The following is an 18,559-nucleotide window of genomic DNA, read 5'->3' as shown; positions in this document are numbered from 1 at the left end:
AATGAAAAAAAAAGTACCTAATGTTACTTGTTTACATGGCAGTTGATTGTTGGGTCAAATTAACTGCATTTGCTTGTTCCTGAGCAAGATACTGTGGCAAAGTTTGGGCAGGTAACTGCATGTAAATTTACATAGTTAAGTCCTGTGAAATAAATCTAGAGTAGATGTGAGAAACCTTGCTCAGTCTCTTCCAGATTAGTGAGTAATGCTCAAGACATGTCCATGGAACATTTCATCTTGTTTAAATGACAAAGACCTTGTCCATTTGGCTGCATGGCACCTGCACTTGCTCTTCAAGATAGCACCTTCCACTGACACCAATGATAATTGTAAAAGAGGAGCACTGTACTCAGAGATCTGAGAAAATAACCCATGGAAGTGATAAAATCCCATTCAAGGGAAGGCAGGAGAATAAATCCCTATTTAGCTACTATCTGAATGCTATCACCTTCAGGTAGTTGAGCATAACTCAGAGCCAGAAGCATACTTGCTCTTCCAGCACTGGTTAAGAGGATAGGACTAAGAATGGGAGAAGAAAAGGAGCTAAGAGAAAGGAAAGTCACTGCCCAATTGCCCTGCCAGGGATGGTGCAGTAATGTCAAACACATCATTTTGCTGTGGCAGCAGTTTTAAGGTAAAAATGGACAAAAGGGGCATAAACATTTTTCCATGCCCAGCATTATACTGTCCTGGACAATTGTTTTTGTCTCAGCTAGCAGGGCCATCATCTGGGACCTTAGGTAGCCATTTACAGGTGACAATGGCTTTGCAAGAGACTGTAGCTCCCTGTAGAAGGGAGTCCCAAGAGGCCCAGCAATGCCAGCTCACTTTCTTCCTTAGCTGAGGTATAAGTTGCCCAGCAGCCTTTGTTCAAGCACAGTCAGCCAACCAATTATATGCTGCAGATATGGCATACATGCTGTTCTGGAATTGCTCACAATCCACATGTAACTCAAAAGTCACCATTTAACCACCCTTGTCATAACCTCAACCTTTCTGAAACTGTGCATTGCCACTGAAACAATTGTTTTCTCCTGGTTTCAGGTGCTAAGAAAATCAGTGCACTCCACAAGTTTTATGACTTCTAGCAGTTCTATTCACTTCAGACAATTGGATCAGCATTGTACAGCTGCTATTCCTGCAGTTTGTCAGCATTTGCCTGAGTTTATACAAGCGATAACAGAGAGAGCAATTTGTCTCTTTGCCAAAAGAAAAGAGCTGGCATTTCTCTCCTGTGGAAGAAATGAAGTGTGACAAAAATTCTGCGAAATTTGAATAGAGATGCAATTCGCTGGGGAAATCCATAAGCGGAATACAGCATTCTTCTTGGGCCAATTTCATTTACAGTAAACATTTGCATATTATGATCAAGTATTATGCAAACAAAAAAGGCAGCTCTGCATAAAAAAAAAATCTTACTTAAGGATATCTGAGTCAGAAAGCTTTGGAGTCCTGATTTATTATGATCCAAACCCAGTGAGACTCATCTCTAATATTACAATTTCAGTAGATACATGATTCAGTTACACAACTAAAATGTAGAACTTATTTCATTTTCTTGCCCTCACTGACATAACCTTTTTCTGTTCATGGGGAATTTCACACTGTAAAAAGCTCATTGTCAACAGATTGAAGACAATTAGGAATATTCCTTCCTTATTTCTCTGTTGTGTATTCTAAAAATAATAGTGTAGTCCCATACTACACTCTGTTCTGTCAACATTAATTTTGAGCTGTGATGTGTATACAGCTCATTTTTATCTCAGTTATACTATCTTTTTTGTAGTGTTAGAATTGTTATCAAAACTCCAGAATTAAAATATGGGGTACTTCTAGGGACAACAAATTTTTCTTATTTGAGGAGCAAACTATGGAAAATGACAGAAGAGAATTGTTTTGGTGCTAATAAAGTGTACCTTTTGCTCTGCTTAGTATGCAGTAGCGCAGAGTACAGTTTTCCAGACTGCAAGCCCTGAGGACATTCAAAGAAGTCTGGGGAAAGCAGGGGAGACAAAAATACTCCTTTGCTTTGCCACTTCCACTCACAATTGAGCTTAAGCCCAGCTGCTGGCAGTTCATGAAATAGACAGGAAAGGTTTCTTTGTGAGGATCTGAAATGGTAATGATTCTGCAAATAAGAAAACTGTCCTGTTGTAATATTTAACTATCAAAATTCTGTTGCTTTGGTTATACTGGTGAAGTAAGAGGTAGAAAAAGTATCTTCTCCCTTGAAAATACTTGTGTAAGAAGTAATGGCAAAAGAGCTACTAAGACTCCTGTGGTGCTTGGAAGTAAATGTTAGACATTCACCTTTGATACATTCTTTTCCATATTCTTCCATTTTCTTCTCACGTTAAATGTGACATTTTGACCCAAAGAGTTGTTGCTGCAATATTATTGTATACTATTAAAGAAGAGAGAAGTGATTTCACAAAAGCAGAGAAGTAATTCATATGTATTAGTTACCTTCATCAGAAGAGGGTGACAGGGATTCACTAGTAAATTGTATTAATACCCTGCATGAGAGGTATTACAGGAAAATACAGAAGTGTAGGTTTATTACCATGCCCTGGTAATACTCATTGATCCTAGAAGTTTATTTTAATCCTCTTCTTCAATTTAGGGGCATTATAGTCTCCTATGCTGTGAGCTGCAATATTTAAAACCTCATTAAGCCTATGACCTTGCATTTAACCTGTTTGCTCACTGTTTCATTCTCTGTGGTAGCAAAGTATGTGCTGTAGGTCACTGTATTATTATTGAAATTTAGCCAGCAGTGCACAACCCCATGAATGGAGAAAAGATGCACAGATCCAAGATCAGGACAGAGACAGAGAGGTGAGTATGTCTTTCTTGATGCTGTTGTAGGCAGTCCTACCAATGCCCTCTTATCATGATATTAATAGAAAAGAGCCTAGAATTTGACTAGGCAGTAGAGACAGATACCTGGAAAAGACTACAGACCTGACCATAGAATATGTACACATTTTGGGAGAGACTTATGGTTTAAGGCTCTTGAGAAACATTGTGTAATGTTTGGTGACAACGCATATACCATCTTTATTAAATATTGACAGTTTCCATTTTCCTTACATTTTGATAGCTTGTTCTTTTTCATTATGTTTTTATCTTGTTTTCTATAGAAGACAAGTAAACATTTAAATGTTTAAATGATTTAAATGTTGGTGAAATTTATCCAAATACCATTTAAGAACTGTGATTTCTTAAAAGAATTATATTACTCCCAAAGTTGGGGTCAATGAAACATGGCTCTGTCAGTCCATAAGCAGTGCATGACTGAAGAACAATTTACAGTATAAATAGTCCTCTGCCTTGGGTCTTTTCACAAGGCTTTATTCAATTCTGCCAGAGACAACATCACACAGCAACAGAAGTTGTTGTAGTGAGAATGAAAGGAACCTGCCCCACAGAGTGGCCCATATACAAGTCCTGGCCAAGGTAATCAACCACCCTTCAAAAAAGTTTGAATTCTTGAGGCATCTGCATTATGACAAAATCTAATGGATGCTCCCACCCATTTCTGTTTGAGAGACAAAGCTGTATAATAATGATCTGAATAGGAGCAATGCTTTATCTGAAGTATTATATACAGTAAAAATGGCGCAAAGGTGCAAAGGTGCAAAAACCACCCTATGACAATATGCTAATATGGTTCACTTTTGGGGATCACTCGGGGCTGATTGCTTAATGGCAAACCATACTGCTAAGATGAAGCTGGCAGAATTCCTGTGTAATGATCTCCTGAAATCTCTTGTTACTACTAAGCTCTGACTGTGTACTGACCCCTCTAGAAGCTCTCCCAGCACACCAGGAAAGCGGGAAGTAACTGCTGAGACATGCATGTTCATGTTCCAGAAGTATCTTTGCTACATCAGATACCCTAAGCCTAAAATTAGCCCAGTTTTAAACTTAGATATGGCACTGGCAAACCTTACAATGTGTCATTGTAGTAAACCCCATAGATTTAGGAAAAGCACCATGGAGGATATGAACAATAGGAATGCTGAAACAGCAAAAGAAAATTCCTGTTTCCCTGTCCTCCACCCTTAACCTATCTCTGTAACCCTATAAGGCAATGTCATGTTAACCCCTTACCTATTGGTCAAGCTTGGATCCTTTCCAACCCTATAAAAGAAGCATACTGTACTCCATTAGGGGAGAAAGAAGAAGAGCAGAGACCCTTCACAGACCTCCCCAAATAAAGCCATCTCCGTGGAACAGCCTGCGCCTTCTCCTTCTCCTCTCTCTCCGTCTGCTGCAGCCTCAAGCCCAGGGCACCACTACCTAGCAAGCAAAGCTGAAATCCTCAGAGCTTGTAATCACTATAGAGCTGATAATCACCATGCTTTCTAGATGGTAGCCCCGCGGCGTTGGCATGAGCGAGCTAGCCTCGGGCACCCGGTCCCTACTCAGGGACTGAGCTCCTGAGCCCTATTGCTCTGCTTTATAATAACACCAAATGAGAGGTTATTAGGTCACAAGTCAACTACTTTGCTTTTCAGGCAACTTTATTGTGCAAAAATATCAGAACTGGCTTTTAGCCAGTGAAATATTGCTCTCCTGTTTTGATCTTCTGTTATATATCTTGACAGTGTCACCATAAAACACAGACACTGTCCCATTTAGAACACACATAAGTGTGGAAAACATCCACACCCCGACGCATCACACCTCACCCTCAATCCCAGCACTCCTGTCCAGGCCACCATCAACATAGAATCAATTGTCTTCAAGTTGCAACTGTACTTCATATCCCAACAATGTTGCTCTATATATACAATGATTCACCTAATTACTCAGCCACAACTAATAACAGAAAGATTTCTTTTTTTTTTCCCCTCACAATTATAAAGACTCATTCTTAAACATCTGTGTGGGATGATCAACTTTGTTAAATTTAAGACATTTAAACTTATAGTGTGAATATGGGAAACTCATAGCTTCCCTGAGCCATGACCTGTGTATCTTTTCCAGAAGAGCAAGAGGCTGATGAGACAGAGCAGAAGATGATAGGCAAAGGGTTAACCCAAGTTTAACAGTGCTGTTGCCAGATGAAGAATTGTTTCCACCTGGTGAATTTTTGCTGAGTGTCAATGTGACCAGTTAAAGTTTTTGTTGCCAGAAGGGATTTATAGATTTATAGTTATGTTGTACCCCCTCATGTGGTTATCAAGGGACAGCTACAATTGGGACATCTGGGAGGGCTGGCTTGTCACTATGGCAACATCTGACCTTCAATCAGGATTTGAGGAAGAGATCTCTACCACTGGACAGTGAAGAAGGGGTTGATGGACCGAACTTTAGGAGGGGTTAAAGGGTTAAAAAGGAAAAAACCTCCATTGTAAGGGGAGCTGAGCACATGGCGGAGAAAATATTTTGCTCCCAGTGCCATAACCTTTTTTCTTTATTCAGTCATCTGTTGTATTTTGGTAAGGTTTAATAAACCTTCCTAAACTATGAAAAGTGAGTAGCTATTTCTCACAGTGGGCCAGGAAATCAGCAATCATTGACATGTGTAGTAACTGCTGAGGAACAGATAGGCAGTTGTGGCCATCCAGAAGCACCGGTGTCATTTTGACACCTGACACACGAATTTCTAGACATATTTGGTTACTTGGCTACTCCTACCTCAGCATTCAACCATCAGCGAGCATCCAAGATGGGCCAGAAGCAGGAGGACAGGCTCTCTGCAGACCAGAAGGGCTGATGGAATGGGGGTGCAGCGGCTGCACAGTTTGCAGCGCACGCTCGTGCGTCTCCCTGCAGAGCTCAGACAGGCCCTGCTGCTGTCCATGCAGCGTCCCAAGCCCAGCTGTAAGGAATGTCACCAGCCACCCCTGGGACAGGAAACGGGACACCCAACACGTGTAAGTGGCTGTGGGGAGTGTGGTCCCACGGGGAATTGGGGAATCGGGGAGTCGGCCTCTCGGATGTTCCGGCTGCCAGGGGCCCGCAGGGCACTCAGCGCACGGCGGCGTTTACTGAACAGTCTCTGGCAATTTGGACAAGCAGGCACGTGAATTCAAGCTTGATGTACTGTGTCTTCATGAAGATTAATCAGCTTTAAACTTATGCTCATAAGCCAAATGCAGCATGCACCAACATTATTGTACTTATGTTTCATTTATGTCAACAGGATATTCCTGTTTTCTCTAGTCAAAGTCAGCAATGATACACTTGACTCCTGCTGGCATCTTTCATATTAAAAAGGATTTCTCATTGTACTACCTGGGTCTTATACAGTATAGCTTAAGGCCGTGCTTCACATAAAGTGCTTGACGATTCTGAAGTCAACAAGGCAGATTTTTTTTCTAAAGTCCACCGTTTATAACTGAAAAGACGATGAAACCTTTGTGCCCCGAGGAATGCGTTGACCTAGGGTTGTCCGGCGGTCACTGTGGGAGGCCGAGGCAGCCACATGCCGCTCCCTCCTGAGAACGCCGGTGATGTTGGAATAAGAGCATCCCGACTGCGGCAGCAGCTCCCGCCCCGTTGCCGCCCGGCGGCCCCGGGCAGGACCGGGCAGGGCAGGGCTGAGCCACTGGAGGGAGCTGCGCCCTCACTCAAGATGGCGCCTCCAGTGTCTCCGACGGGCTCTGACGTCATGGCTGTCGCTGCCCAATTACTTCCGCCGGCGTCCTTTTGCCTTCAGTGTAGATGGCCGAGCGCGGCGCGGGGTGCCGGCGGCTGCGCTGAGGGTCAGTGTGCGGGGCCGGGCTGGCGGCGGTGGCTGTGCGAGCAGCGCGGAACGGCGAGGCGAGGGGAGGCAGCGTCTGAGGCCGGGCGGGGCAGAAGGAAGGCTCCTCGGAGCGCGGCCTCTTCTGGCCAGCTGGGCACATGCGCGGCCGTGAAATGGCGGCCGGGCCCGGCCCTGCCTGCGGCCCGGGCCGGCTGTGGGGTTGGGCGATGCCCCGCTTGCCCACCGCAGGCTGCAGGACCCCAGCCGGTTGTGTCCCAGAGCCCTGGGTTCTCTGAGAGCCGCCGGTGTCTCCGCAAGGAAGTGTCGGTGTGTTCTAACAATTTAGAGGCAAATGAATTAGTTGTAGGACGCTTCTCAAAGTTTTCGTCATAGGGAAAGATTAAATAACCCAAAAATTTCGCCTTTCCACTGCAGCAGCACTTGCTAATTCTTTATTCAAAATAGAAAGGACTGCTTCTGTTTTATAAGATAGTTAAGTATTTGGCATAATCAGAAAACTGTAAATCAAAGGTGAAAGTACTTCCCAGTTATTAACTGCAAATATTAACCTGCGTGCAGTAAATTGTGTACACAGTGCAAATACACAAAGTTGTGTGTATACATACAGCTTGTTTTAGAGCACCACGTGGCGGCTGTATGGGATTGTTTGTCAGCCGCTGTTGGAAGTCATAAGGTTGTTTCTGCCAGCTGTCCTTGTACTGGCAGTATTCATAAATGCTGCGTTGGCATCCATATGTGTGTCAGTGCCGTAAGCTGGGGAGGAACTATCATAAGTTGCCCTAATATATCTCAGAAGTTACTTTACGAACTATGATCTGACTTCCTTTTCTTGACAGATGCACCCCAATGGCACACAGCACCGAGTTCCCATGTACAGCTTGAATAATCAGCTCCATATCTGGCTTCTCTTCAGAGCTCACAGTTTTTTGCCAACTTCTAATCTGACACTTCACCAGAAGCACTTCTGAGAGTTTCTAAGTGGTTTTTTACCACATAAACAGGGGTCATAGGGCACTGCTATTATGTCCTGGGTACAAGTAGCAGTCAGCCAATCCAGTGAGGATATATTTGATGAAGATGCAGATGAAATGTATCTACTACAGAAGGAATGGAACAGCACTATGACAAAGAGATTGAAGGTATTTTTTTAAAAATTATTTAATACACTTTTTAGTATTTTAGATTTACTGACATTTAACTTAATATACATGTGAATGACTTAAAGGGAAAAGTAAAACTAGCTGCTTAAAAGTTATTGTGGTGTACTTTCTTCTGAATATCAAGAAAATATGGCAGAAATGTACATAAACACTACTTAGTAGTCACCAGAGGAAAGTACTGTTCTGCCTAAAGACATTGACTCCTTCTGCACAACCATGTCCATTTATAAAAGGCAGTACTGAATTGTGATGCAAGCTACTTGCTTTGTACTTGTAGGTATACCCCTATTAAATGTAGGCCAACAGAGCTGAACAGTGCTAATAAAGAAATGTGAGACGTTTTGGGTTTTGAGTAGAGTTGCTTATCAGTCAGAATGTAGGATGTGTAACCCCACGTGCAACCACACTTGGGCGTTGTGGTCTGTGTAGATCTTTGGTTGATGTATTCTCCAAGTGAAATACCCATTTTCTGAAAGCTGGTTTCCACAGCCCTTGCCGTTCTGCAGGGAACAAAGCAAGTTCATAAACAGATGAGTTTGACAGATACTGTGTCATGCAGAGTGGGCCTCCTCGGCTCACAATTGAGCAGCATTTGGCTGAAGAGCATGGATGAAAACAGTTGTGTAGGCAGTTGATGAGGAATGGTATTACAGCAGACCCAGTGTAGTTTCCTTCATCTGAGTTCCATGAAATGACTGGTTTTCTTAAGGAACTGTTTAGTGTTCTTACAGAAATCCCTCTGGTATTTTTGAGTAGATACTGCAAAATTACGAGGTGTTATTGAAGTTAAGAGTTGTATGTTGGGCAAAATAAATTTTTGTGTTCCAGACCGCTTTTCTAGCAAGCCCACCATGAGCAAATAGGAGTTTTCACTTTTGTAGCTTGTAATTTTGATATGAAAAGAGTTAGGAATTATTCTAATAATCTTGTAATGTTGTTATAATATAAAGAAAGTAATTTGCATTACAATCATTAGCTGTTTACTTAAAGAAAGCAGTCCCCATGTTAAGTGTATTTATATATGACTCAGTCGATCACCAATCACCGTCTCTTTTTCTGGTATAACTCTTGAATGGAGTGAGGTCCAGCAAATAAAGGAGCAATGCTCAGCAGTTAATTTTGTGAAAATAAATGGATTCCATGTAGATGGATTACAGAGAGTACCTCTGCTAAAGGGGAAGATTGGCAGCCTGCATATCTTTTTAGATAGAAGTACCACATACACTTCTTTTTTTTAAGTCCATTTCTCACAAAGCAGTTGATAATCATTAAAAGCAAACATGGGTGTTTTTTTTTGATCTTTCTAAAAGAAGTTTCCCTCTTTTCTCACTTTCTGGGAATCCTTTTGGGAAAAGTAAAAAGCTGCATCTTACAGGTCAGTAAATCATAGTATATTGCAACAAGCATGTTTTGGTTTGGCAGTGGGGGTGTAGCAGTGAAGGATGTTCAGATATAGAAGCTGTAACTTAGGAGATGTGATACTTGTTTAAACTTTTTTTATTATTATCGTTATGTATTTGTTGGAGGTCCATTTTGTCATGTTGTGACATTGAGCAACCTTTTTCACTGCTTTTGTTACAGGAAGGCTATAGGGATGGAATTGAGGCTGGGAAAGAACTTGCACTCCAGACAGGCTTTAATCAAGGTTACAGACACGGTGCCGAGCTGATGATTAAATGTGGCCAGTTCAAAGGAACCCTGAAGTAGGTTACAAACTCCTTAAGGTCAAGTATATGTGGAGGGTATGTAGCAGGGGAACACACATACAGGTTTTTGTTTGTTTTAATTAAAAAACAAAACCAACCAAACAAAAAACAAACAAACCCCCCCCCCAAAAAAAAACCCCACATTTTGAAACTGTCCGAAGTGAGCAGCCTGAGAATTCCCACATCTTGAGAACAGGGAATGCCTGCCTGGGTGTAGAAGTATAATTTCTAAAAATTCTCTTTCAGTTATTCTTCCAAAATTGTCTGAATCTATGTATTTAAGCTTAATACTTAGTTCTACTGCCTGAATTTTCCATAAATCGTGAATTATACATAAATGTATTTATGATGCATAGATATCTTGTCACATTGCTGTCTATCTACCTCCACCAAGCGGAGATCTACGTAGATAAATATAATCACTTTTGTTGTTGTTCACTTTTCAGTGCTCTGTTATCCTGGTGTCATTTTAATGGACATGATTCTGCTCTAAGTATGATAAATAATCTTCTTGATATGGTTGGAAAGCATGAAGATGATGTGCTTAAGTATCTGAATTCTACTGAAGAACAGCCACATCTTGGACACATTTTAGACTCGGTTCAGGACATGGACCTTAATCACACAGCTGGGACAGAGTACAGGGAAGTTAAAGATGGAAAACACAATGACTGTAGCAGCTCCCGTGAAAACATTTGTAGGAATAATGGTGAGGTTGGTTCCTTGCAGTCTGAATGCAGCAAGGCAAACCTCTGCACAGATCCTGAAAAGTCAACCCTTGCTTGGGTTAAAATGCAGACTGTTTGGTTAGTAGAGCAACTGGGCTTATCACTGGATGTACTCCATCATGTCCAGCAACTGGAACATTAGTTTTTCTGTCTCATGGTACTTAAAACTATCACAGTGGATTTTGATTCTTAGTTTGTGGGCCATGTACAGGCTGATGCATCACTTTTGCTTTAGGAAAATCTAATTTGGATGCTTTATAGTAGAAGTCATTTTTGTAAATCCTCGCCATGATTTTGGCTCTGGGCAAAACCCTTCACTTTCAACTTTAAAAGTAACATTCACAGAAAGGGACAGTAACTTTAAAGCTTTACAAAGAGTTGCTAAACATGTTTCTGTTTTGTGTCAGGAGGTCCCATTTCACCCTCTTTTTTTTCTTGGCAGTAGCTTGGAAATGAGGCGGGTCCATTAAATAACCCCTCTAAATTGGTCCCCTGCAATATCAAAAGAATAACTGCTCAGTGCTCTGGAAATGGTCAGTGTTTTTGCAAAATAAGCTGCTGTTGATGATATGCTGTGTGCAAAATAGAACATGATATGCTGCTGATTCCTAGAGTGCTGTGACTCTCTAGTCATGTTTTGTCAAATTCTATGTGTTATCTTTTCTACCCATGATGCAATGCACTTTCATGGTTAAAAACTATTTTTCCCTCCTTGTATAGTTATATTTGTCACTTTTGCTGAAAACATACCATTTTCCTCAAATACAGAATTGCTGACAATTCACTGTTTTACTTTTAGACATCTACTCTTACCATGTCAGACCACACTAAACATGCTTCCAGTCTAATGAACATCCTTTTGTTATTTTTGTATTTATTTTGTCAGTCCATCTAGCCTGAACTCTTTCCCGCATTCCAATAATGTTTTTCTCAAACTCTTCAAGGAAGCCAAGCTTATTCACTACCTTTTAGAAACACATCAGCCACACATGCCTATTTCTGATCATTTTGTATTTCAGTAACTATTCTATATTTGACTTGCTTTCCCATTGCTTCCCTTCACTGTAGCTGTAAATTGCTCTGTTCAGGAAGTTTTTTCTTTGTAAATGCCTCTGTTTTACATTAATTAAACTGATTTATAGTAAGTTCCCAGCTTACTTGTTGGAAGTTTCCTGTAACTTGTTCATATTGGAGACAAAGGAAGTCCAGACCTAGGCAAAGTAAGATTTTGAACAGTAAACTGTAATTAAAAAAAAAAAAAAAAACACACAAAGCCATTTCATACTTAAAGGCAGAAAAAATCTAAGGCAAAAATTCCTTGTTTTTCAGAGCCTGAGTTTATACAACATTCTTACTAAAGACTCCATTACCCTGTTAGTGTTGACAGACTGTAATTTTGGTTTCCTTTCTGTACCGCTTCTTCTTTAGTGGTAATCAGAACTGCAGTTCAGAGTCTTAGATTGAATGCATTTATGAAATAGTGTACAAAGGAGTGTCTGTATTAATTGTGTATATACAAAAATCGTTCAAGTATTATTTAGCATAATATTGACAGGGATAAACATTACTTTTCTTCAAATGCCTGCATTGTGTTATAGACTGTATCATGTAAAACACAGATTTCTTCCATATTCTGGTAGAATATGGTGCAAAAAGTGTTGGAATATATATATAATTTTCCTAACTAATTTTTAATTAGTTGTTTTATCTAATTGTAAGCAGTGCCCACTTTTAGCCAACACCAGTTAAGTTTCTTCACAGACCTACTTTGATCATTAAATCACTGAAGCCTTGAGTTTGTTAAAACTAAGCCTGACTATCTTCAATGAACAAAGCAAAGGAATTTGAAGATTGGGCATCTGGGATCTTAAATTTATGGCCCTTCAAGGACATTAGAGTAACCAGAAGATATGGAGGAGATTAAGGCCTGGAAAGTTGGAGAAAAAGATAAAAGAAGGAATAAAGGATGTGGACCAGATTAGCATGAAGAGAAAGAAATAAATAACTAATAGGGGGTAGAATACTAATTAATGAAGAGAATTATGTAAATTAAACCAATGAACATTAATGTCTTAGTTCACAAAAAATGCATAAATAAGCAAAAAAGTTTTGTATCGGGATCAGCATTGAAGCTGGAACTTTGTCAGGAACACATATCTCTTGACCAAGAATAAAGTAATGCCTTACCTTCTAACAATAAAAAAGACAGTGTTAGAGGGAATCTTGTTTACCACTACAATTTTTTAGGCTTTCAGTAACAAGACAAAATAAAAGTTAATAGAACAGTGTTAGACTTTACAGATTTGGATGTTTTAAAATGCAGATTCAAGGGAATTACTTTCCCATATTTAAAAGTTTGCAAAGAGGAGATACCATTCACAAATTACTAAGTAGGCTTCATTTTTGTTTATAAAACCATCAGGTTTTTTGTTTGTTACATCAGCTTCAGTACTAGCTAAGGAATTACTTTTCTACACAAGGTTTCAGTGCATAGTGAGGGGTTACTTTTTTTCCATGTTATCACCTAGAGTTTCCGGTTTGGCTGTAGAGAGATTTTCTTCTGTACTCTCTGTATCATTTGGCTTATCTTTCACTGCCCAGTCTTGCTGACTAGCACCAGAAGGGCTTTCTTTGAGACTGTCAGAATCTGTAGTTTGCTCCAGTTGTGGTTCAGGCTGTTCTGTGTCCATATCTTGTGTTTCACTGTCAGCTTTCACCTTGGCAGCATTCCTGAAAACAGCTCTCATGACAACTGGGACTGACATGCAACTGAAGAAGGAAATGACATATTAGTCACAACTACAGACATTATACGATGTTCTTTAAAGTACTTCTGTTTTTTTAAACTGTGGCTGACACCTGAATGAAAACCAGCATTAACTCCATTCTGGTTTTGTCTTGTACAACCTGGTGTTACTTTGTAACCATAATACAAACTACATGTGCTGTACCAGAAATATATTCATAACACTGAAATTTAGTGCTGAGTCTTTGAAGTTAGGTGTGCACAGAAGCTTTGACTGAAATGTGGGAGGTCTTTCAGTCTGGTCAATCTGGTAAACAAAAAAAGTCATAAGGGTACTTCTAGTGAAAACCAAAACTAAGAATATTGAAATATATTAATTCGTCTTGAGTTTTGTAATTGTAACCTTCATGTTTTGTGTAACACAGGTACAGAAGGTGTCTTTTCTAAAACACTGTCTATACTGGAGGTATTTTCCCACTCTTAACCTGGTTCCAAAAATAGTACCTTATTTAAATTCAGGTTCAAAATCCAACCTGCATTGGTTTTGTTGTCATCAAACAGATAATAGATGTGTACTAGCTTATGCCAAATCACTTAGTGCTCTTAGACTGTTCTGAATCAGTTTGTCTAGCCTATGTTCATGTATCACAACAACTCACTCTCTTGGAATTTGTTCAGAAAACAAGCCAGAGTCAGTGTTGTAGACATGCCATATATAACTGACTTTCTGAAGAGAAGCACTGATTGCTGTTAGGTAGATGTGTAAAAAGACCTTTCCATGCTATTCGAAGTTACACTAGTCATGAGACTGTCATCAGCTAGAGTCTTCAGAAAAGCGTCTTCATAAAAAGTAAAACTCTTTACTCAATAGTCTTTCCTTGCTTCCACATGCTTTCTACTAGAAATATTTCATCACTGTTAATGTTTAAAATTTTTGAAAGAGATACTTAAGACACTGAAATAACTTATTCCCATTATTGTATTACAGCATTTTACTAAAGTGAAGTTTTCCAGTTGCTGCGTTCATGGCATTATGAATGCACATGATATTTCCATTTGATGGACATCTGTTAGGAAATAAAAGTACTTACCGTTTCACAGCTCTTGCTATGAAGTCATCAGTAGAATTTAGAGTTGGATCTTGAGGATTTAAATGAAGGTGACATTTGACTTCTCTAGAGCTTATAACATCAATTACCACTAAGGAGGAACAGAACAAGAAAAATCTTTGGTTTGAAATACTTACAAACATCAAAAAACATCCTTTCATTTTGATGCTTGAAGAGATGTAAGACTGAAGACAGTGGAAAGAGGTTTGCAGCAATATATTTGCATGAGTTGCTTTTCCTTAATAGACTTAAATCAGAAATAGTGGAAATTGCAATTTATTAATTAAATGCAGGCCAAGACAAAACAGGACTTTAATATTTGCATTTACTTTCTGTATTATTCTGAGTACAAAACACCTTCTAGTAAGCAGTTTATACACAAGTGCATGCACTTGGTGTTTTTCCTGGGCTGAACGCTGCTGAGTGGCCCTTAGACTGTTTGTAACTGAGAAACATAGTGCAAGAGCCTAGGTAGAACCAAGTCCCCTGTCAGCTCAGTAAAGAGGACAGTAGCAATTATTCCATACATACCACAGGCTAAATTCTCTTTCACAGGATGAAGGAAAAAGACAGAAAAGCTGGTGTTCTTGTGTGGTACCACTTCAAAGTAAAGCAGTTCTGAATCATCTAAAAATAAAAATACTGTTTAGTGATATCCACCACTGAAGCTGGGTTCTTTTTGGCTGAATTACATGCCAGAATTTTAAAAATACTGATTCAATAGTCTAATTTTTCATGACTTTGACAACTTAATTTATGTACATAGAATGAGCATAGAATATTTGTAAAAATCAATACAGTGTTAAGAATTTTTTATCATTTACTGTACTCCACAAGTAATGACAGTTTTGGCAAGGGAGTAGTAAAATCTGTCAACACCCAATTTAGAAACTAGTTTGTCTCTAATACTGTGCCATCACTTCCAGCCACACAATTTACCTTCATTTATATGCTTCTCAGAGACACAGCTGCTAATAAGAGTGTTATATGCCACTTGATGTCGAAGAATCTCTATTACATCAGGCACACACTTTGGATGGCTAAATGGGATTTTACTGACCAAGGCTCCTGCTAAAACTGATTTTTCTGAGCCCTTGTTTATGAAGTAACAGTGCTTTGGATGATCTGGAAGAGACTAAGCAACAAATAATGGTGATGTTTCAAGGACTGAAAACAGGAAAGTAAAGCTTGATGTTATCAGGGAATTGTACAATCTACAACAAAAATATTTTTGAAAGATACATTTCTAGCATGTCCATGGTACCTATGCATTTCTAGTACAATCCTTAGTGGAAGCTAAATGAGATCCACTCTCCCTCCCAAATACATCCAAATTAGGCAAATATACCCAGAGCCAAGTGGTCAGGAGTTCAAGTGTCATCAGTTCTTCCAAATACTTTTCAGAGCCCTATAGGCTATAAAAATGTTAGTGACCAAAATAATAATATCAGTAATGCTGCTTGACAGTGGCTTAAACAGGATAGCAGTTTTGCTGCAAATCTCTTCTGGACATCAGATGTTGTTCCAACCTCCATCACTACTACTTTTTCTTTGGAGAGATATGTTTGGCTGGAATACCTCCTGATGATTCACTTGAAGATGAGGAGGAAATAGTAAGAAAAATTTACCACCTGTCCATGTTAACAGTGATTCTATGACAAAATTAGAAATTGAGTATGGTATTATCTACTTCAGGATGCCAAATGGAATGTCCCCTTAAGAACAGGGCAGGGCAGTTAATGAGGAGGACCTACATTAACAAAGGCTAAAGAGCTTTTCCTTGTGTGTTCATGGATCAAACATATTTTCCCTACACCCATTTCAAGGTTAGAATGCAATTTAGTAATTCTAGAAATAAAATCTTAAAACTCAGAAGCAAAACCTCCCACCAAGTACAAATATTTTAGGGAATTGTTGAAAAGTTACAGAGCCTTTCATGTGCATCTAATAGAATTGAAAGATTAATTCCATCTTACAGAAGAAAAGAGCTATGCCAAACATTATTTTAGCATGGTGCAAATTTACTACTACCTTCTGTACCACCACCTCAAGGTCCAAGAACTAAGCAGGCAATGAGCTCTACAAACACTAGTAGTAGAACAGAAAAAAAGTACCCTCTTCTTTTGCTGCCATGAATTGCAAAATTAATGTTTCCTAGCAAATAAAAAAGTAGATCTTTGAAGCTTGTCGTGTAGTTGCCCTGTACATAAATCTGGCAGAACCATCTTAGCTGCAGCTTTCTGTTCTAAAACTTTACATCCAATGCAGCCTAAGCAACTGTATTTCAATAATGCAGTAATTAAAAGGAAAGCTCTCTTGAAACAACCTTGTCTCTAGATAGCAGTTGGCATCACTGTTGTAACACTTTATATTTTTCTTCCTGCTAGTCCCTTTAAGAGAAATCAATAGTCCCACTGTTACCTAATTAAGAAACCCCTTTTGTTAAAACAGTGTGACATGCAGCATGATAAAGATCTTCAAAAATCTAGGTAAGTATCTTCTTGGGACTTGCTCCTCACACCAGTCAACAAGTTTCTTTTTTTAAGGCATTAATGATAAAGTTCTGAGCAATTTTTAGAAGAGTAAATATTTGGGTTACACAGAAAAATTAGCATGACTTCAGCAGCCAAGCACACAGTGTTTTATTAATGAGCATGAGAAGCTCACTTACATGAAAGGCTCTAATACTGCTTCGTAAATTGAGCTATTTCCTAAAGAGCACTTTTGTTGGGATTCTGGGAAACCTACATTGTTTGCTTATGGGAAAATGGTAATTCAGTATATATATCTTGCACAACAGCACAGTGTGTATCACATGGACACTATACTTACCACAAAGAAACAAGATTTATTTGTAGACAAGTCTTCACTGCATTTTTCTTTAAGAGTAGACTGAACAATTAGCTCATACAGTGGAGCTAGTTTCAAGCCAGAAATCTGAATTCCTGAAACCAGGTCATTATTTTATTAGCAATTAGGTTAAGACAGTAGGTTATGAAAGCTACTATTAAAAACAAACCAAATATTTTGAAAAGATAAAAATACTGATTTGCTTTCTTATTCCCCTTTTTTGCTACTGGGAATTTGAGGTAGAGTGTTTAACTTTGCCTTTGTCACATCTTTCTTAGAATTTTTCTGTTAGAGTTTTTCGTAGAGTTTTTCTGTTTTGTTACACTTGGACTGGTAGAACAGAATATGTTCTGCCCAAGAAGCAAATTCTTCTTGCAACTTTAACATGGGGAAGCAAAAAGCAAATAAGCAATGCATACTCACAGAAGTACTTAGTGTTAAAAAACAATTATAACATGCCTGTGAGCTTCTGTATCTCTTCAATACTGGATGAAGACATTGGAACAGGCTGATGAAACTTCAGAACAAAATGAGCTGGCAAATCCATGCTGAGTTCATCAGTCAGTTGCAAAAAAACAGGGTTGCTAGGAAAAAAATTGTCAGAATGAAAGGCTTTCTACAGAAATTGCCATAACAAGGACTCTAAATGCAAGGCCACTGTTAGATCCCTATAAGTTTATGATGTTCCATACATTTTCTGACTTGAGAAGTGTTTTGCTTTATAAATGCAACTTTATTAGTTTAAAACATGGTTAATGTGAAAACTGACAGAAAGGAAAAGTGAGACCCAGAAACTGAGTGGTGTTTTTTACAAATAATTTTAAAGTATTTTAGTTTGGAAAGTTACTTCAGACTTCCCCTCCAGACAACACTGAGGTAGAGAGAGATGAGGTGTCAGTTCCCATAGTGGGATGACAAACTATTTTGTGTATTTTAGGTGTAATATCTTTCAGCATATGCTTTCTTTACTGTGAATCTATGAAGGACTTGCTTGTTGAATACTAGGAAGTTCAGTAATACTGTTCCAGTGCCTCTTTCTGGCCTCAAATCTATGAATAAATTCATAGTTCAATGCAACTGACACAGTTAAATATCAACACAATACCTTTGAAGTCCATTTGGGAAAACTGTAAAAGCCACAGATTATAGATGGTGTAGCTGTGGAGCACAAAGCCATAAATAAAACAGAACTTCTGTTTCAGCAGAGGCTAAATATAAGTTATGTGGAAGTCAGTGGCAGGGACTTGTAAATCCATTTCTGTATTGACAAGTGTCCAGAGCCTCACCTGTCCTCTCCAGCTTGAGGATCTATAATTAATGGAGAAAGAGGCAGTTTGTGGAGTGTATCTGTACCTTCAACAGTTACAACTGTTTTTGTTCCACATACCTGGGAACCTTAGGGAGAAATAGAATGGCATTATTTTCCTTAATTTAGTGTATATTAATCCTATGCATACAAAATATACAATGGTAAGGACTTGGAAGGTCAAGTCAAGCTGACAGCCACAGTGGTGTGGGCAGTGAAGAGAAGCCTACATT

The 18,559-nt window shown here is 39.2% G+C and overlaps 2 protein-coding genes across 3 annotated transcripts in view; one reads left to right on the top strand and one right to left on the bottom strand.

Annotated features, from left to right (window-relative positions):
* The first annotated feature begins 6,583 nt into the window (after positions 1–6,583).
* YAE1 (YAE1 maturation factor of ABCE1) lies at positions 6,584–14,161 on the top strand. 2 transcript variants are annotated; one of them, XM_071429813.1, is made up of 4 exons: positions 6,584–6,719; positions 7,558–7,860; positions 9,463–9,584; positions 10,034–14,161. In XM_071429813.1, the coding sequence occupies exons 2-4, from the start codon at positions 7,744–7,746 to the stop codon at positions 10,455–10,457; spliced, it is 663 nt and encodes a 220-aa protein (XP_071285914.1). In that variant the 5' UTR covers positions 6,584–6,719; positions 7,558–7,743; the 3' UTR covers positions 10,458–14,161. The 2 variants fall into 2 exon arrangements, with proteins under 2 accessions (XP_071285914.1, XP_071285915.1); XM_071429814.1 differs by lacking the exon at positions 6,584–6,719 and adding an exon at positions 6,755–7,027.
* Positions 12,817–18,559, bottom strand: part of LOC139591358 (mediator of RNA polymerase II transcription subunit 1-like) — a 24,170-nt gene continuing 18,427 nt past the window's right edge. Inside the window, exons 11-17 of the mRNA XM_071429919.1 lie at positions 18,307–18,415; positions 17,480–17,604; positions 17,003–17,115; positions 15,110–15,305; positions 14,702–14,797; positions 14,153–14,261; positions 12,817–13,084 (exon numbers count right to left, since the gene is read on the bottom strand). Of these exons, the coding sequence (XP_071286020.1) occupies positions 12,817–13,084; positions 14,153–14,261; positions 14,702–14,797; positions 15,110–15,305; positions 17,003–17,115; positions 17,480–17,604; positions 18,307–18,415 (1,016 nt within the window). The remainder of the gene's footprint in view (positions 13,085–14,152; positions 14,262–14,701; positions 14,798–15,109; positions 15,306–17,002; positions 17,116–17,479; positions 17,605–18,306; positions 18,416–18,559) is intronic.

Source organism: Agelaius tricolor, unplaced genomic scaffold (genome assembly GCF_023055355.1).
Source record: "Agelaius tricolor isolate 1412-34295 unplaced genomic scaffold, bAgeTri1.0.p SCAF_6, whole genome shotgun sequence".
NCBI lineage: Eukaryota > Metazoa > Chordata > Aves > Passeriformes > Icteridae > Agelaius > Agelaius tricolor.
Note: the sequence above shows the minus strand (reverse complement) of the source record. Positions and strands in the feature narration are given on the sequence as shown.